Below are 20,975 nucleotides of genomic sequence, written 5' to 3'. Positions count from 1 at the left end.
TTCACTGAGAGCTCCTGAAGCTATGCCACTACTGGAAAAATGTCCTACTGCTGGGCCCACTGCCACTTACAAATTCTATCACAACAGAGTCCATAACCTCACACCACTCTGTCGGTTGATGTAATGGGCAGTAAGCAAGTTGAGGGACAGAACTTGAATGATGGAAAAGGGGAAGTCCTTCAGATTAAGAAAGGCTGCCAGGACTCAGACTCATTTCTATGTAGAAGCTGCCCCATGCAGTGATGTCGCCTTGATGATCAGCACATCTCAGTAAGGAGACCTCTGAAACCATGGTAGCCTTCAACTGTGGTGGACTGAAGATGCAACCAATTAACATATTTAAGGGGCACATTAACCTCTACAGATCCAGGAGAGTGGAATTAAGCACCCAATGCATTTGTCAGTCCAAATGGCAGAACCGCAATAGTGCTGAGATCCCACAGTGAACTTAAGGTAGCGCCAGTGAGCGGATCAGATTGATAGATGAAAATAAGCCTCCTAGATGTTCAGTTACATTAGCCAATCCCCTGCTTTGAGTGTCAGTAACACCTGATTTAGGGACAGCTTCTTGAATCTGGTTCAAAGTTCAATATAAAAAGGTCCAGGACTGGACTCAGACCTTCGTCCTTCTACGGGACCATCGAGTACAGGAAGTAAAATCCTTTGTTCATAAACACACTTGGGATCAAATGGGGGATCTGTGAAAGTCAGACGGGACTGATCCCTCAAGAGAATTCTTACACAGACAGAAGTTGAACTGGCTATGCATCGTAAGAAAGAAAGAAAAATAGAGTCAAAGTACTATGAAAAGAGAAAAAGGGAAGAATTCCCTTCAGGACAAGAACCCCCACTCACTGTTAGGTGACATGCTTCATCATATGGGTTTCCTCCTCACACCGTAGTGTGGGTTATGACTCCCCGAGGGGAGGAGCTGAGGTGTTTTCTCAAAAGATGAGCGTGGGAGAATACAGATGAATGAGGGGCAGAATCTAGAGAAAAGTGAATAGGTGATTTAAAAATGCTTCTCTGGATCCACTGAAATGTTATTATGTGGTCACAAGGACATGGACCAGAAACAAGCATCCAGGGAAGACATGGCAAGGCAGTTCGGGCTGGACTGTTCCCATGAGGCGCAGGGTCAAGACTGATTTACATATAGATGTGTCTGAACTGGGGTGGCGAAGTGAGCGAAAGAACGATGATGGATTTAAACCAGATCTGTGACGGGGGGGGGGGGGGCGGTGGGGGGGTCTGAAAGGTTTAAGCGCTCTGTCCATCATCTCCTTGTGTTTGCCCCAAAATAGGGTGCAGGTCTGTCTTTTCTAGCAATTTTTTGTGGACTGCTGGATCTGAGAAGGGTTTCTCCCAGGAAGCAACCACAGCCTCTAATAGTATCTCGTTAAAAGGTAACAAAGGCTGTAAGACTGCAAGACGTCTGTTAAATTGTTTGACTTGCTTATGATTCTGCTACTTTGCATACCCCTGAAGTGAACAAAGACACTTCCTCTGAAGAAGAATCAGAGAGGGAATAGTCTCTGACATTTTGTAGGTCCAAGATGAGGCCAGTATCCGTCTTATAAGAGAGAAGGAGATTATGTGCCTCTGGATCATCATTCTCTTGGCAGCCGTTATAGTTGTCGGGCAGGACTAAAGCACTCGCAGTTGGACATAAAAAGTTATTCCATGCGGGCAAACCACTGGGCCCTAGGGAGGCGCTGTGCCAAAATATTAACTATCAAAGTAGTCTCAATGTTTTCTTTTGCCGCTCAGGTAGTGTGTATCCGTTTTGGGAGGCAATGGGGTTAAAGCTACAGGAATCACCAAACCCAAAGGATCCCGCTCATCCTTGAAGAGAGGCCCAGAGCGTATTGAATCAATTCTGAAATGTCTAGCATAGCTTCCCTGAAGTCCTTGGCCTGTGGGTTGGTGGCTGATGGAGTTAGGAATTCTGTATTCAACTCTTTTAATATTGCAGTTGGATCTGGCACCAGGTAACAGCACTGAGTCTCCCATGAACATGGGAGCACGACCATTTCCTCAGGGAAGAAGAGCATTTCTCCTTCCTAAGGTGTTTTTTGTGGAAAGATCGTTCGCTGTCAGGGGACTTGCCTGAAGGGGATAAGAAACAGTTGAAAGCTTGTGGCTGGGTACAACAAACTGAATGCAACTGTTTAGTCAAGCTAGGGGTTTATTTCCAGGCACTCCATTTCCCTATCGGCTTACAGTTTGCCCCAAAGTCCAGTTGTGAAATCTAAAGCGAAGTAAAGTAACAGAAAAGGAAACCCTGTGAAACACTTGTGGGTAGCAACTCTGTGCTCACTGCCCCGCCCCTTTACTGCCAAGGGCTACTTAGGTTCATTACTGCTTGAAGCCACTGACATTTATTACTTACTGTAGTCAATGATGAGCCCTGAGGTGGGGAATGGAGTAGCACCAATAAAAGCTCCCATATCATTGGTCAAGCCATGAAGTTCGCATTTACAGAAGGGTAGAGGGTAAACTACATTTTGTGGGACCATGAACATTTACCGGGGTAGCGTATACACTTCCACACCATTCCCTGAGTGGCATTAAATGTGACCCCCATATCCTGGCTTCTCATGATACCACCCCTCATGACTAGACAAATTCTCCCCCAGACCTTTCCTAGCATCCTCACACGGGCCACACTTTGGTGATTTATCACATTAAATTCTAAACATTTATCTCTGGAGTAGGGCGTTCTATTTGAAAAACCTATGAAATTCACTATAAAGGCTTTAGTTAAAGGTTATTTAAGTTTGGAGGTGAATGATACTGTGTACAACATAAAATCTAGCAAGACAAGAAATTGTCCTCACCACCAAACATTTTGACAACTTTATTTGCATTTCAAAATCATATCCATCTACTGTTTCATACATCTCATTTATATTGAGTGATTTACCCAAACAAATATCTCCTAATGACCTTTGTGGTTCATGTGTGTACCAGTTCCTATCTGTGCTATACTTGAGTGTGTTTTGATGTGTGACATGATCGTCTCTTTGTGTTTGCCATGATCGTCTCGTACACATCTTCCCAGTTGTGATCTTGCCAAGCCCCAATGTGTTTTCTTTCAGTCCTGTCATTGTGTCCATGCTCAATGTTTCATAGTTTTATTCTCCATTATTCCCTATGCTCTTGTTCGTCATCCTTCTTCCTTCATAGATTATTAGCTGCTTCTGTAGTGAGGTCTATGGAACTATCTTCTTTTTGCTATGGGTGTTAGCTCTTCAGGGTTTTTTTTGCCACTCTTTGTTACATGCCTCTTCACCGCCAACCTTAACTAAAATAATGGATGAGTGGTATCCAACTGCTTTAAGTCCAAAGCACTTTCTTTTTGGTCTCAAATCTATTTACATTCCCTGCTAATGAACCATTCACATTAGTGGCACAAGAAAAGGAATATTTTAACCAGTGTTTGAAAAAACACAAAATGCAGGAGCCCTGTATCTGAAAGAGACACGTTAATGATAGATTCCTTACCTTAGAATATCCCTAGGCGTCAGACTGGATCCGGAAAGTTTTCGTCAGCAGTACCCCTGCGCTTCGGTATGCGTCGTCGTGCGGCTCTGCGTACGTTGCTGGTGTCGTATTCGCAGAGATGACGTCATCGGAGCTACTTAGACGCGCCCACGCGCGCAGACGTCAGTTCTTTCTTTTTCCACGCCAGCAAGCGCAGATCCGAGAGAGAGCGATACTCCTAGTTAATATTTTAACTTGGTTTCTGAGACTTGTTTCTCTTGTTTTGTCGGATGCCCGGGATCAAGTCCTATAGGGACTGCCGTCGGAACATGTCGGTGGTGGACCCGCATAACGTGTGTCTCTTCTGCTTGGGGCACGCTCACGGCCCCGAGACGTGCCCCGATTGTTGGGCCATGGCGCCGAAGGCTTTGTGGGGGCGTTCCCGAAAGTTGTTGGAGGCCCGGGAATCAGTTCCGCGATGTTCTAGGTCCCGATCCCGTGGGAGGTCGAGGGACAAGTCGCGGGGCCGACACCCTCGTTCGTCGGAATCGGGGACAGGTAAGTCAAAGCGCCATAAGAAGTTAAAGAAGCGACGTCGCTCTTAGTCTACCCCTCACTGGTCGCGGGACACAGTGAAGGGGGTGGGTGGTCACTCCCCCGCAGCCTCCGTTGTTGCCTGCGGCCTACCTGCCTTTCCCGGTGCCGTACGCGACTCCGGAAGAAATACAGGTATTCCTGTCGGCCATAGGCCGTTTATTTGTCCCATCGGGTCCCTCCGGAGCGCCTTTGGGCCCCATGGACCCGTTGGGTGGTTCTGCCCCCGTGCCGTCACCCCAGGCTACGCCGGCAAGATACCCTGCGGCACCGTTGGCTCCGGGGCCGGACTACGTCAAGCCTGGATTGATCTATTATCCTACGGTTCCTATTCCACGTGGGGAGTTTCTTCCCTTTCCCCGTGCCCCTCGTACTTACCAGCCTCTTAAACAGCCGGTGGACGAAGGGGAGTACTGGGAGGGGTCTGAGGACCCTCTTGCAGCTCAATGTGAGGATGAACCGGAGTGGGAGGGTGATATGGAAGGTCCAGGCGATCTGGATTTCTCCCCGCACCCTGGTACACTGTCCCCCTTCTTCCGTAGCTACGGAGGAGGTTGGGACTTATTCTGTGGTGTTGCGTAGGGCGGCTGAGGCTCTTAACCTTGAGCTCCCTTCCGAGCCAATCAGGACCAATCTCCTGACTGAGGTGCTGCAGCCAGCATCCTCGGCGGAGCCGCTACTGCCCTTTAACGATGCGCTTACAGACATTCTGTTAAGCACCTGGACCAAGCCTAACACAGGGTTCCTGTGGATAGGATTGTGGCACAATGCCATCGAGTTTTCTCATGCAACACCCAACGCCTGAGAGACTGGTTGTCCAGGCCTCTGCCTCTCCGAGCGCATTCCGTTCTGCACCTCCGGACAAGGAATCTAAAAAACTTGAGCAGTTTGGGAAAAAGATTTTCACATCTGCCAGTTCCGGGTTGCGAGCGGTGAATACTGCATGCCTGTTGGGCCGCTATTCCCACTCTGTGTGGGACACTGTAGCACAGGTGCTGCCTCAGTGTCCAGTTGAAGCTCGGGCGGTGCTCTCCCAAGCCATTACCGAGGGGAGAGATGCTGCAAAATTCACTATCCTTTGTGGCCTTGACACAGCCGACTCCCTCGGCAGAGCAATTTCAACGACAGTGGCGCTACGCCATTATGCCTGGCTCAGGACAACTGGCTTCTCCGGGGATGTCCAGAACACTTTGTTGCACACGCCTCTTTGGTGACAAAGCGGATAGCACTTTGGAACGCTTTAAAGACTCCCAGGCTACAGCCCAGTCCTTGGGTCTTGCCACCACGTGGGCTCCCTTGGGGTCTGCCTTTTGCTCCTTTCGAGGTCAGGGTCGAGGCCCCCAAACGCGTTCCTTTCAGAGCCGCCGGCATGCGCAGCCACAGTCTCAGCGCAGCCCGGTCGGGGGTCCCGCCAAAGTGGGCCACAGGGCGAGTCAGTCCACCACCGCCCCTGCCACCACTTCCTCAAAACCTTCCTAGTCTGGTTTTCAGGTCCACCGAACGCCAGTGGGTGGCAGGATTCGCCATCACCTCCCCCACTGGCGCACCATCACTTCCGACAGGTGGGTTCTGCAGATAGTCCGAAGGGGCTACTTCCTACCCTTCGAGACTACCCCTCCAGCCATGCCGCCTCAGTACCACAGCATGTCGGGTGATAACTTGGCACTTCTCCAGCAGGAAGTTGCGGCCCTTTTGGCCAAGGGGGGCATCGAGCACATTCCGACGCCAGAAGTAGGTCGTGGTTGTTACTCCCACTACTTCCTGGTTCCAAAGAAGGACAAGGGCCTGCGCCCTATCTTAGACCTCCGGAATGTCAATCGCTTCCTCCGGAAGGAGAAGTTCAAGATGCTCACGCTTGCTCAGGTCTTGTCTGCCCTAGACCTGCAAGACTGGATGGTAGAGTTGGACTTGCAGGATGCTTATTTTCCTATTCCCATCCTGCCGGCCCATCGGCGTTACCTGCGGTTCATGGTAGGCCACAAGCATTTTCAGTTTCCGGTGCTCCCTTTTGGCCTTACCAGCGCCTCTTGGGTGTTCACAAAAGTGATGGCGGTGGTCGCAGCTCATCTGCACAGATCAGGGGTCTCAGTCTTCCCCTATCTCGACGACTGGCTGTTGAAGGCGGGCTCGCCCCAGGCAGTCGTCTCCCACCTCAAGACTATGGCCGACCTCCTGCATTCGCTGAGGTTTTCCATCAGCGTGCCGAAGTCGCATCTGATTCCCTCTAAGAAGCTCCTCTTCATCGGAGCGGTTCTGGACACGGCGCAATTTCGGGATTATCCTCCCATACAGCGAGTCCGGGACAATCGGGCTATGATTCTGATCCCTCAGCCCTGTTCCTGGGGTTCGTTCAGGAAGACACAGACTGCTGGGCCTCATGGCCTCCTGCATCCTGTTGATCAATCATGCCAGATGGTATATGCGGGCTCTGCAGTGGGACCTGAAGTTCCAATGGACACAGCATCGGGGAAACCTGTCAGAGGGCACTGCACAAGACTTGCAGTGGTGGCTCACGGACCAGCGTTGGGTCAGCGGCAGATCCCTCTCCCTTCCCCAACCGGAGCACACAGTGGTGATGGATGCGTCCCTCCTGGGATGGGGCGGCCACATGGGAGAGGCGGAGATCAGAGGCCTCTGGTCTCCAGCGGAGTCCAAGTTCCATATCAATCTCTTGGAGCTCAGGGCGATCCTGCTTGCACTGAAAGCATTCCTTCCCTCTGTCAGAAGGGGGGGTAGTGCAGGTGTTCATAGACAACACCACCGCCATGTGGTACTTCTACAAGCGGGATGGGTCGTGGACCCTATGTCAGGAGGCTCTGTGCCTCTGGACGTGGCTGGAACGCCAGGACGTTATCCTGGTGGTTCAATACTTGGTAGGTTCTTTGCACGCCAGGGCGGACAAACTCAGCTGACGGGGCATGATGGATCACAAAAGGCGTCTTCACTCGAAGGTGGCAGAAGGTGTCTTTCAACAGTGGGGAGAACCTTGGTTAGATCTATTCGCCACTGAAGAGAACGCGCAATGTCAGCAGTTCTGCGCGTTGGAGTATCCAAGGCGGCACTCGCTCGGAGAAGCTTTTCGTCGTGAGTGGAGTTGCAGTCTGTTGTACGCCTTTCCGCCTATACCACTTCGACGGAGAGTACTGAAGAAGATCAGACGCGACCCGGCCCAAGTCATTCTTGTGGCACCGGACTGGGCTCGAAGAGTTTTGTATCCCGAACTACTAGTATGAACATGGATCCCCCGATCCGACTGCCTCTTCGGGAGGATCTTCTGTCGCAGCAATAGGGGACAGTCCTCCACCGGAACCTGTCCAGCCTCCACCTCCTTGCGTGGAGATTGAGCGGCGACAGTTGATTCCATTTGACTTGCCTCCTGAAGACTCTAATGCGATTCTGGCAGCCAAGCGTCCCTCGAATAAAACTGTATATGCCGGCCAGTGGAACAAATTTGTGGCATGGTGCACAGCGAAAGATGCAGATCCCCTTTTTGCACCTCTTTCTGAGGTCCTATTGTTCCTTCTCTCTTTGGCCCAGCAGGGCTCTGCTCTGGGCACTATCAAGGGCTACAATTCTGCTCTTTCAGCCTTTCTCAGGCTCCCTGATCAGCCCTCTCTTTTCAAGTCCCCTGTCGTTAATAGATTTCTCAAAGGCATTATTCACCTTTTGCCTTCTATTCCTTTTGTGATGCCTCAGTGGGACTTGAACCTGGTTATCACATATTTAATGTGTGCTCCCTTTGAGCCTCTTCATAACTGTCCTTTGCAGTTATTAACTTTGAAAACTGTCTTCCTAGTGGCCATCACCTCCGCTAGGCGTGTGAGTGAGCTCCAGGCTCTTTCATGTAAACCATCCTTCCTGGTGATTCATCCGGGACAAGGTTGTGCTTTGACCACGTCCCTCCTTTCTGCCAAAAGTAGTCACTGCCTTTCATCTCGGGCAAGCTGTTACTGCACCCACTTTCTTTCCGCCTCCGCACCCTTCCAGAAGAGAGGCTCCACTGCCTGGACCCAAAACGTGTGCTTTCATTCTATCTCAACCGCTCACAAAAGGTCCGGGTGGATGACCAGCTCTTGTTGGCTACGTGGGCGCCAAGAAAGGACGAGCTGTGCATAAGCGGACTATCTCCCGATGGTTTGTCTTGTGTATTAAAGCCTGTTACTCTCTGGCTAAAAAGGAACCTCTGGTAGGGCTGCGCGCCCATTCTACCAGGACGACAGCAGCTACTACAGCATTGGGACGCGGTGTCCCCCTGCAGGATATCTGTCAGGCAGCCACGTGGGCCTAGCTGCATACTTTCACTAAGCACTATTGCCTTGACAGTCAAGTCCGGAGAGACTGCTCGGTTCTCCGTGACTTTCTGGTGTGATTTCACTTCGGAGACCCACCACCGGGTTTGGTATTGCTTGGGTATGGTATTCCAAGGTAAGGAATCTATCACTAACGTGTCTCTTTCAGATGCACAAGCTATTTACTTGTGTAATGATATATCTGTAACAGACATTAGTTAGTGATAGATTCCTTACCGCCCGCCCATCCTCCCCATTCTGCGAACTGTTCTCTAGGGTTCAGATCATCCCTTTCAGGGCCCTAGTTCTATTGCACCAGTAGTCGGTCTCTGGCATGGCTCTTAGTTCCTGGCGCGTGTACATAACTGACATCAGCGCGCGTGGGCGCGTCTAAGTAGCTCCGATGACGTCATCTCAGCGAGTACAACGCCAGCGACGTACATGGAGCCGCACGATGATGCCTACTGACGCAATGGGGTACTGCTGACGAAAACTTTCCAGATCCAGTCTGACGCCTGGGGCTATTCTAAGGTAAGGAATCTATCACTAACTAATGTCTCTTACAGATATATCGTTACACAAGTAAGTAACTTGTGTGTCAGTCTTCCGATCCCATCGCTGGAACTGCAGAATTGAGAGATTGTGGATTACGAAGGCTGCCTAGTTGTGATTCAATTTCGTGCCTCTTTCTTTTATCAGCTTACATTTTCTGGCTATTTTCTATCCTTGCTTATTTTTTTCACGCCTACTTTCTACCCTTTTCATTGTTATCAATTTCTTTAACTCCCTTCTTCCACATTTTCTGCCTTTCTTTCTCTTGCTCTGGCTCAATGAAGAGGATGAAAAATAATAACGTATTTTCAAAAAAGAGTGCAGAGGACACTATCTGCATCTAACTCCACATATTAAGCACTGGTTGTAAAGGCAGCCTGTTTGCTATCCTACCCTCATTAAGCCAAGCCACAGAGGTTTGGGGAAACAAAGGATAAACTTTGTAGAGGTTGGAGGGCTTATAAGTCACTGAATATTTCAGCAGTTAATAAAGCTCACCATTATAAGCACATACTAGCCCACCAGAAAATATGGCAGAATGAATCTGCAGGTGTGGCAATATAATACACATAGTATTTTGTGAGTCCCCGGGCTCTCTTTTTCTGAACCACTAGGGTACAATTACTATATCTGCCTAAACATGACGATAGGCTACTAGGAAGAGAGACGAGCCAGATGAAGGAATACTAAATGTTAGGACGATTATTTAGTTGACACGTACATTTTAAGTAGAATGTTTGCACTACGATCAGGCCCTTCTACTTGCCTTCAAAATCTTCTTTGTGTGTAAACGTCCAGATGTTTACAGTTTTGTCCATCGATCCAGTAGCAAGTATTGGGAGGCTGAAGGAAAAGGCACATGTAGTGACATATCTAAAATTAAAGAAACTGAGGTTATTGAGTTGATACATAATAGAGGAAAAGCAGTTTAGCTTCATAGATTGTAATTTTTCTGACCTTGTGTGTTGAGTCAAAATGTAAAGAATACTTCCACTGCTCTGCAAAAAAACAAAGAAACAAAATGAAAAAACGTTTTGGATGAATTTGTGAAAAGCAAATAAGAGAGGCTGCTCCTATAAAGTAAATTACCATGGAAAAGTATCAGTCGGAGAGCTCATTTCATTTTATTCCACTCTTACCATGAGGGCACTCCCCTGAAGTGTTTCAAACTAAAATTGAACTTCAATTGTTCAATTATTGGAATTCAGAATACAATCAATAAGAACCCCTCCCCGTTATCTGGCAAAAACGTTCTCTTTGCATGTAATATGCTGAGTTATTGAAAGCAAAACAGAGAGATCTACCGGTTAACAAGTCATAAGAAAAAAGTACTTTACTTTTAACTATAGTTTCTCCTTCCTTAATATCTTTGATAGAGTCACATGCGTCCATGATTCCCTTTCGGAAACCCTAGTATATTCATTCACAACAGGCAATGTAGTGCTTAAGAACTAAAAGTAAAAGATATGTGATAGCGTAAACTACAGACAAAGAGCTGTATGTGTTTTCAGCTAAAAATTCCTCAGATTACACCAAACCTCACATTATCATACAGGTGTGTAAGGAGTATGAGTTTTACAACAGGGAAGAAGGAGTGGAGCACGTGAATCTAAGAAACGTACAACAGCTTCATATCGATAGGTACAGGTAAGTATATTTTTCTTCTGCTTTGGATCTTTCCTAATGTAAGATGCTTGAATCCAGACTACACACAGCAGAATACCAGAAGAGAATTTGGAAAGGAGCTCAATTTATTAAAGAGATGGCGAAGAATCACTTCTCCATGGTGGACTCACACCAACACTGGAGAAGTTAAAACCTGGGACTCCATCCAAAGTAATACAAACCGATCCAAATATGAGAGCCTCATCTTGAAAGACCAAAAAGGCGAGCTTATGATTTTGAGGTAAATGTCAAAATCATAGAGAATCAATGCAATGGAACTTAAAAACAGGGTTAAGAAACAGTCTATTTCTGTTAATACAAATGGGAGTGAAAGGCAACATTGCAAAAATTAAGCAAATCTCAGTGTTTTCCCCAAATTTCCAGTTGTTTCACTAGCTTGAAATATCAAGACTTGGGAATGCACATTAGCTATTACCCACATGGTTTTAGGTTATTGGAATCCAGATGCAGCAAAAACAGCTGCTCAGACTGTTGTGTGGAGAAGATGACAATATACAAAACATTTTATTGATGATTATGTACACAAGGAAATGTGACAGTGCATCATAAACCAAAAGATATCATTAACAGGAATCCGCTACCTCCTAAATACTTCCAATCACCAAAACAGTCTTCTGTTGCTAAAGTTGTTGGGATCAGAACAAGCAACGACTCTGGATCGAAAGTAGGAGAGACTACAGTTTTAGACTTATGTAGTGAGAATCCTCTAATACAGCAGACCTGGCCTAGCAAACCTACAAGTAGCTGATAAAAGGCCAATTACGCAGTGATAGAGTATACGTGTCCATACCAATCCAATCCAATCTAATATTTCTTTATTTCGGTTGTTCACCATAAAAGAACAAACACAGATATATACAAACAGTTAAGATGATTTTAAAAAGTTAATAATAAAAAAAAAAATTAAAAGTGATAAAAACAATTCATCTAAAGTAGTACTTTTTGGGTTAAGAAGATGGTAGGAAAATCAGTCACAGTCAGGACCTTGGTTTTGCATCTTAAGGAAGTTTCTCCTGACCCACCACATGGCATTCAAGAAACGTGAAACCGCAATAACTATCTGGGAATCTGTGTTGTATTTTTAAATTCTAAATGTTTCCATGCAGTGGATTGTGCCTAGATTTTTACACAGCTGGACCAACCATCTTTGTCTTATTAGTTGATATCCCGGGCAAAAAAAGAGCACATGTAGTTCAGACTCAACACACGTTACAGGCTGGACACCCACCGTGATTACCATCCGACCATTTGCAAAAAAAGGTACGCAAGGGGAGACAGCCGTGGCAAAATCGTACATATAGTTTCCTGCCTGAGACCAGGCGGGTTTCGTCAAGACAAGGCTCCAACCTGCAAGTGTCCTTTACTTCCAGGAAGAGCGAAGTGAGGGTACCATGAGCGGGTTCTGCATGGAGTTTTGCAGTTAATCTGTCCCAGTATCTAGTACTTCATAATTTACGTGATGTTCTCATGCAAGCTATGTCAGGGTTATCCCATAGTTCTTTTAGGCCTATTTCATAAAGGCTCTCCCTGATAAATAAAAGCCAAGGCATCTTTCCTGAGCCGGGGAGTCTCAAGATTTCCTGTAGCTCTGATCTATACTCTGACAGTTCCGGTATTACCCAAAGGCGCCACAAAAAGAGTAGTGGCCTGCAGCTAATTTCCTCGGCAATGGAGCTCACCCCTCGGTCCAGATGCAGTGGAACCAATGGGGAGCTTTTCGGTAGTCCAAATAGTTGACTAAAGAAGTTGTTCTCGGTACTGACCAGAGACCTGTGATTAAAGTGTTCCCAGAGTTCAACCCCATAAAGGGTAGAACTCCTCGCCTGGCATTTATATATCTCCATAGCCGGGCTCACTGGTTTATGGAGGGTCTTTCTGAAAACCTTAGCCAGGCCACCTGTAGTTTGTATCAATTTAAGATTAGACTTATTTATTTAATCACCCACGGTCATGTTTTCAGTAAGAGTTAGGCCCAAATAATCGAATACAGAGACCTGCTCCAAAGGGATTCCATTCATGTGCGGGTTAGAGCGTGTGGATTTGCTAGGGTTGAAGAGCATACATTTTGTTCTGTTAATATTGATCTCTAATCCCCTGGTCCGACAAAACTCACAAAACCCATCTAGGATTCTTTATATACCCATTGGCGACTTCGAGAGGAGCAGAGTATTGTCTGCAAATATCATGGCGGGTAAGTGCTTGTGCGCGATTTTAGGAGCATCTGTGTCCATGCAGGCTCTCAGTGCATCTATCAAACCATTGATGTATATGCAGAACAGAGTGGGGGCAAGCACACATCCATGCTTGACTATTTACAGGGATGGGCTGCGTTAGTTCCCCGTATCTTATTTGGGCGAAATTTCCATTATTTAACCTTCTAAGTATGTTTAGAAGGTAAGGGGGGGAAGTCCCAGTCCACTTAAGTCCCTCCATAAGGCATCTCTGGGTTCCAAATCAAAGGCGTTCTTTAGGTCAACAAAGACCAGATATAGACTGCCCCCTTCTAAATGGACTGTATTCCAGTAGAGAAGCTGGAGTCTATTGTTGAGGTTTTCTACCTAAAACCAGCCTGCAAAAAAGAGCAGGCCTCCCACCTATCAGGTACCAAAATTATTTATTGCTACCAGTTGAAAGAAGAGTGCCGAGCAGTGGACCACAAAGAAAATTTCTTAATAATGCCTTTTACTACCCTAATGTGATTTTAAAGATGTGGATAAGATTTTAGGTCTAAAAAGGTAGAAAAATACATGTTTTTTAAAGTGTAATGTAAAGCTTTTCTTTTTATTACATCCCTCTTCATTAGAAAAAGGGTCTGCAAAAAAGTCAAAAAAATGCAGCATGGGGGAGGAAAAAAATAATTTGCACAGCAATTCTAGAGCAGATCAACCTTTAAAGTTCCCAATTAAAGTCTATTAGTCGTATGCAGAAGAATATGGATGGAAATTATTGTACACCAAAAGCACCTTGTGTTATTTGAAGAGGTGGAGGAGGTGCAAGCAAGACTAAGCCCATTAAATGTTGAGTATGATTTAAATGCCAGTCATTACGTCCTGATAATAGGAACTTCTACCTATCAGCTAATGTCTTGCAGTACAAGATAGCAAGTGAGTTTTTCACTAGCAGCGTTGATGACTGTTCAAGAAAGTAGAAATAGTAATTTCCTAGCATAAACACCTGAATTCTTTAGGCTAGTGCTAGAGATAAAGATATCTGTACTGTGGAAGAATCCATGGAAGACATACCCTCAAATTCAACAGTGTACACCTAGCTCCTTATGCAGACAACAGGTCTAAGAGATTCTAGAAACGCTCATAAAGACCTCAAAGGAACAACTAAAACAGAACAACTTACCATAATAATTATAGTATTGAGACAAATGTAAATGTCACAGGGTTAGAGCCAGAAAAAACACCTTCACTGGGCCATGATATAGTGGCAAGCATAATTTATGCTCTTGAATAAACTTTGAATGAAATCCTATCAAAGGATGGTTGTACCCACTAGTTACCTCTAAGTAACAGTTCTTGTTCAACACCCCAATAATTCATGAATTACTAATTCAAGTTTAAAGATAATCCGTTGGTTAAGTGTCTGCACTCTCTGCCTGATTATAGATCATACCAAAATACTTTGTGTCAGCAGATTTTGGTAAGAGAGATCATTTTGGTAAGAAGTGTTCTGTCTATTTCAAACTTCTGATATCTCCGCCATTAATAAATGTAGGGTTTGGGCGGAAAGAGGGCATGAGAATGGTTCCTCATTTCAGAACAGATACTCTTCAATAATTTAATCATATTTTATAAACTGCAAATCACTAATGGGGTCATTCTGTGTAAGTTGTTTATTAGACGAAGTTCAGAAAATCCTTTGTTTGCAGGATATCACCATAAGGGACATTAAATGTGTTACTTTAGTGCATGATAGAGATCACTGTAAACACTCACAGACTGAGATTTAGCCCTCCCTGATCTGCAATTTTATTAGGAAGAATGAGCTGCATTTGAAGAAAAGCTGAATCATGATATATCATATAAATAGAGCTTTGTTCTCAATTCTCAAGCTGTTCAAAGAAGGTGATTAGATGCACTACCATCAACCCAAATACAAGAAGTAGACATGCTAGAAGATGCTAGTGCATGAGGATTTTGATGTTCCAGGAGAAATGGCGTGTTCAACACAGTTATAGGGCTGTACTGGGCTCTTAAGTGTGGCACTTTCAGAGGGCAAGGGTCTTGTGGGTGGGTGAATTTCTACCTTTTTTAATAATAGGATTATTAATTATGATTGTTTACTGATATGAGAACCATTTTTACTGCAGTAATAGAGTTTTGTGATTGAATACTCTTCATTAAATTGGCAAGTGTTACCAATACTTCGATCCAAGAGAGGCTGTAAAATGTATTTCTAAGAGGCTGGTGCACCAGTGAAAACTGAAACAGTGATTATATCAGGGGGTACATGAATACCAAGATTGTTGGTAATTGGATTCCTTGGAGGGGAGATGTTCTATGATCCAGATGGTAGTATATGTACACCAGAGTAGCTGTAAACAAGGAACAATTATTGAGGGTACCTTAGATGCCCTTGTATTAAAACAGTGGACAGGTACTCTTCAGGTGACCAAACAGACAGGCCAACATTTATTAGAGGTAATAGGAAACACCCCATTGATAACATTGATGTAGATTATTGGGTGATATCTAAGGTTTCTGGCCTGGCATGGTAGTGACCACTTCCCCAGACCCATAAAATCAAATTGTACTACATTGAGAAGGAGAATTAATACAATGGTTTCTAGCGATCTTCCGGTGCAGTTGTTTTGAATGGTGATGCATTAGCCTGTTAAGAGTGTAGAATAGGGAGACGGCAAAAGTTCTTAATAGGCAAGCAAATGGGATAGTGACAGTGGATTCATTACAGTGTCCTATTATGAGAATAACATGAAGGCACGTCTTAATTTTATCTACACATGTGAAATGCCTAATTGTTTGACTAGGAGTGCAAAAAAGAGACGGTTAGTAAGTAGGGAGTTGCACCAGCTCTTATATAGCTGAGGCACCAAGGTTCTCGAAACTTGAAGAAGGATGCAGAAATTTAAAAAAATTATAAAATGGAAGAAAAGGGAATCCATTAAGAAGACCCTGGTATCAATAGAAGAGGTCATTTGGGATACTTATGTAAAATGTTTGTGAAAAATATTGCGGGTGGATGTCTGCATGCTAAAGAACTAGCTAATGCGTTAATAACTAAGGCACACTAGGAACAGCACATGGGTAAATTGCATGGCAGAACATTAGTTAATTCGTTAAACTCAATTGAGTGTGAAGAGGCAGTAACTGCTGTAAAGAAACTGAAAATGTAATAAAATAACTCAACGTGAACCATGCTTCTGGTACTGAAGATTTCTCCAAGTAGTCTATAAAATGGACCATAAGCTTTTGGCTACATTTATATTACCATATAGCAGTCTGACTACACTTTCAAGAGTGATTCTTGTGAGCTGGAACTGCTTATTACACAAGCCTAATGTCAATAAATGAAACCTAAATGGCCTGAAGATTGTGTTCTAGAATTGATGTTTCAGCACAAATATTTGCTAAGATTTTACTGGAGTATTGTGCAGTAGCCAATCAGCTGATCCCTTTAAAGCAGGTAGGATTTTCTGCAGGTCAACCAACTCTGCATCATATTTTTGCATTCAATTACATTGTACATAAAATAAACATGCTCTGCCACTTTTTCCTATGGGTTTTGTGTATTTTAAATCAGATTTTGATAAAGTGAGCCAGAATTTAATGTTGTCTAAGTTATCCAACCAAACTATACCCATAGGGAGTGTTATCACTTCTCATTGCACTACATTCTCAAACTTAGGCTTATATGTTAATGATGGCACACAGGGAGCGAGGCGTAGATGTTCAATCTCTCAAGATGCACCGAAGCTATGGTGCACGCCAGTGCCATTTTGTGACCTTTGTGAATTCTTGAAAGAAGGCAAAGGTTATGAGGAAAATATACATGACTATCACAGGAACACTTTATTAAATACAGGTGACCTGCAGTATTGGATTGTACCCGTTGGCGTTATAGAGACATATGGATGTGCTAAGTATGTACTGTAATCTGGTTATAAATCACAGGCACAGTTTATTGAACCGGGGGAACATAATGTAATTTGAGTACTTTAAAATAAAGAAATTGAAATTGGAAAAACTGTCCTCCTGTACCTATCTTGAGTTACTTTTACTGAAATCATATGTTTTGTTGATCACAAATACTTTGTTTTTATAAAGGCAATGAGTATGTTGGAAGGTTTGTGGCATTTTAATCAGACATATGGAGGATTCTCCGTGAAGTCTTTGGTGAAAGGCCAGTAGACAAAGGTTATCTCGGCTATAACATATAGTATTTTAGGATTAATAATGGAGTTTAAAGTTCTGAAAAGAAAGCATTACAGAAAGTGTTTAACAGAACCTTAGCAATTGGTGTTGAGGCCCTACATTTAGAACTGGGATACTTTTTTACACAATCTGAAATTTAAATTTTGGGCACACGGTATTTAGCCTACCTAAGGCAGTGTATTAAATCTGTAACAACGTAGTGTTTAATAGATGATTTGGAGTACAACACAGCTTAAAAATAACATTAAAAAAATTCCTTTATTTGAAAAATATGTTCATTTCAAATAAAATGTATGACAAAACTATATACGCCCCTAAGAAATATTTACAAGTGAAGGTGAGAGTTTTTATTTAAGGCTGACAAAGAGGGGGTGTGGCCTAGCAACATGAGCAACAGGACATAAGCCCCGGAGCTCCCAGCCAGCCCGCGATAAAATCCTTCATGATCCTGAATCCCTACCGGACATTCCATGTGAAAAATCCTTGTGGGTACCCTCCACACGCCTGCTGAGGGGTAGCCGGGGCAGGATTGAGCCCCACTGCTGGCAAACAAGTATCATTCCCTAAGACCCGGTCGGGGGCTAGCAGGGAGCGGAGCCCACAGCGCCATTTGCAGAGCAGCCGAGAGCGCGGACGCCCAGGCTCTGTAACCTTCGGTCGCAGGGGCTCAGCACTGTGATAAGACTGGGAACTGTTAGAGGCGATCTGCCGGATGGACCCTCCCCTCCCCTCTCTCTTCCGACAACGAGGTGATGCAGAACCTTATCTGGCGCACAGCCATGGGCGTAGGAAGTGTGGGGGACGAGGGGGATATATCCCCCCCCCCCCAGATTTTGGAGTGGGGGGGGACACGGGGGACAAGGGTGGGGGGACGAGGGGACAAAGGAATTTCCCCTCTCCCTTCTGTTATCGCAGGGCCATTAGCACGCGAAAGCGCTACCTAATGGCCCTGCACTTGACCTGCCTGGAGTCAGAGGCCACCCGCCCTCTGCCTTTTGTTCTGCTGCAGGAAGGCTCAGCCGTTCTGGGAAGGGCAGAGAAGGAAAAAATAACCGCTGTCTCTTTTCCTTCATGGCAAGGACCGTGTCCACTCCTCCTGATCTGCCTCTGGCGGCTGCCCTCCTCTCTTTATTCCTCCATCTCTTTCTGTCTCTGTCTCGCTCCTGCTTACGTGCTGATTTCAAGAGGCAGCTCTTAAGGTACTCTCTCTTGCCTCTCCTTTTCTTTATTTGTTGCCCTGTGAAATTGATCCAAAAAAGGCTGAACACTTTGGCTGTAAATGTCCTCATTTTCTGACCGTTTTCTATTGAAAAGAAAAACTTCGGAATGGAGAGAAAACATAGTTAAATACCTAAATAAAGCAATACAGAGTGGACAGCAGACAGGCCAGACTGTTATTTACACCCACACACATTAGCGCCACTTTACAGATTTTGCCAGTGAAAGCGCTACTTTCTTTTTATCTTCTTTCTTTGAACAACATTGTTTTCCCAGGGTGGGTAAGTGCGCCATTCCTAAAGGGACTGCAATACCTGGTTGATGGGGAGAGTGGAAACGTGTAATATGATCGTTTTCAACTTTTTAATTATTTTAGCTTATAAAATGCGGCTCTGTGTTTGGGGATGTGGTCTTTTTTAAACCAAACTGCATACATTTTGAAAGGATATAAGCAATGGACATTGAAAGGGGTCCCTTCCTGGTCCTGTAGCCATGTCTTGAACTTTTCAGGCAAAATCACTGACTGATTTCTGAATAATGAGTTTAAAACCGTTAAGGTAACCATGTTTTTTTCTGATTACAGTTCGCATGCTTTGCTTATTCTTGCATTCTCTATGAGTGTTTGCTTTTTCCAGGGTGTTATTCATTTTTTTCAGGCAGCATTTTACTGTTGTCTAGTGCATAATTTGAATTTAGTCGCAGCACAATTGAGTTGTGCTGAAGGCAGTGCGAGTTTCTCTCAGTGGGGCAGTATGGTGTTCAGTGTGGGAGAGAATGTGGCACTCTGGCCAGAGCTGCTGAATTTGGAACTGGAGAACCATTTTCAGACCTTCATGACCAGTTCACCATACCACACTCCTGACAGAGCTTATTCCGATGCTACACCTTAGAAGGCCCGATAGACCTTAGAAGTCCAGGTGTCTTAGCACCCGGAGGTGGACCTGTCCACCACAATCCATACTGCAGTTCACTTCCAGTCTTACGGGCAGGCATATGAAGAAGCACATCCTAGATCGACAGTGAATCGGTCACTGAGGTCACAAGACCCTTGAGGCCAGTCCACCTCACCCATTGGTACCTCCATTGGCCTTTTTCCAGCACTAGCAGTGCAACTTGCCAGGGGTTGGCAATGTAGGATTTGCATGCACACCAAACTTAGGGGGTGATTATAATGGCAGTGGGACCGCCACGTCACCCCGTCGGTGGCGGTCCCACCGCCATTGGTGACTGCATCACAGCCCGCCATATTACAATGGCGGGTGGTTACCTGGCGGTCGGAAAGACCAACCACCACGCATCCGACGGGCTTCTTGAGCCCGCCGGTGTGGTGGAGGGGCTCGTGGTTCCTACAATGCTGGTGGTGCCTACCATGCACCGCAGCAGGGATTACGATGTCCCTTACCCGCCAGCTTATCAATGGCGGTTCACCTGCCATGGAAATGCTGGCGAAAGGGACATTGGGGGCCCGTAGCAGGCCCCTTTACCCCTGGCCCTCAGACATGGGTCCTGGGGGGAATCTATGATGCCCCACAACATATCACTGCACCATGTGGCAGGCACCGATATATTTAACATGTTCCTTTTTTTTTTTACTTTGCGGCGGATGATGCAGCCAGCAGCACCTGCTGCAATGTAAAAGATAGGCACTGCGGACACCGTAGTGGCAGTCGCATTGTAATGCCTATCGTGGGGCCTCCGCCTTGAAGGCCAGCGGTCCCATTCCCCGATTCGATGGCGGTGGTACTGAAGTCCGCCTGCCATCGTAGTCAGCCCCTAAGTTTGCATTTTATGAATACGATTCAGCGGGAAATAAATTGATGTTTGAAATTTAATTGACTTTGGTTGGCCTCTTATCTATGAGATTTCCTTGTTGAATGTGCCTTTACATTATACATTTTCGGTTGTATGAATTGATTGCATACTACACTCTCCTACGGGTATTAATTTGAGTGTCATTAGGAGTGTCTGGGACCAATTGTTTTCTTAGGAATTGTTTTCTTTACTAACCTTTGCAAAGGGCCCTAAACTTCACAGCAACACAAGTCACATTTCTTTTAGTAATTTGGGATCCGTTTGAGCTACAAAATTGTTTTGGAGGAAATCGTTAGATTATGCAGCAGATGATGTATTATGTGGCAAATATGATACAGCCATAGTTAAGTGGAAAACATTTTTCCACTTAATTTTGCCCCAACATTGTAGTTGATCAATTTGTAAGTTCCCCAAACCCAAAAGTCGAGTTTGGGCACAATTTGCATTTTAAAAGCAGCCCTATAACACAGGGCTACTTTTAAACTGACCTCAGGCTTCAGCAGTGCACACATGCAAGCGCAGAAAGGGCTGCTGGCCTCTAAACTGCCATGCCTTATTATATTCTAGGGACTTACAAGTAGTTCTAATCCCCCTGCCCTATTATGTACTAGGGCCTTATAGGAGAGGTCATGCCAATCATAGGGGTACTCTAACCCATAGTGCACCCTAGTGTATGTAGGTGTTTTCACTATATTTTTAAGTGCCTCTTTCAGAATAGCACTGGCTGTTTAGGCAGAGGCCAGGGTCAGTCAGTCAGGTACCACCAGTACCAGTCAGCAAAAAGTTGGGGATTGCCCAGGGCGGCTTTGCAACACTAGAGAAACACAAACTCAGAATGTAAAACATAACACCATGGTTGGGTCGTTCTCTTCAATAATCAGAATTGATTTCTATCCTAATGAACCCATTTTCCAACATTAGGATAGGGAAAGACTGG

The 20,975-nt window shown here is 45.2% G+C and overlaps 1 protein-coding gene across 2 annotated transcripts in view; it reads right to left on the bottom strand.

The window, feature by feature from the left end:
* Positions 1-20,975, bottom strand: part of WDSUB1 (WD repeat, sterile alpha motif and U-box domain containing 1) — a 445,966-nt gene that overhangs the window by 81,423 nt on the left and 343,568 nt on the right. For both annotated transcript variants that reach the window (XM_085645497.1, XM_085645498.1), the window contains 2 exons: positions 9,879-9,919; positions 9,688-9,794 (listed from right to left, as the gene is read on the bottom strand). In XM_085645497.1, the coding sequence (XP_085501623.1) occupies positions 9,688-9,794; positions 9,879-9,919 (148 nt within the window). The remainder of the gene's footprint in view (positions 1-9,687; positions 9,795-9,878; positions 9,920-20,975) is intronic.

This window comes from Triturus cristatus, chromosome 3_1, assembly GCF_964204655.1.
Source record: "Triturus cristatus chromosome 3_1, aTriCri1.1, whole genome shotgun sequence".
Lineage (NCBI taxonomy): Eukaryota > Metazoa > Chordata > Amphibia > Caudata > Salamandridae > Triturus > Triturus cristatus.
This window is presented reverse-complemented; position numbering and strand designations above follow the sequence as displayed.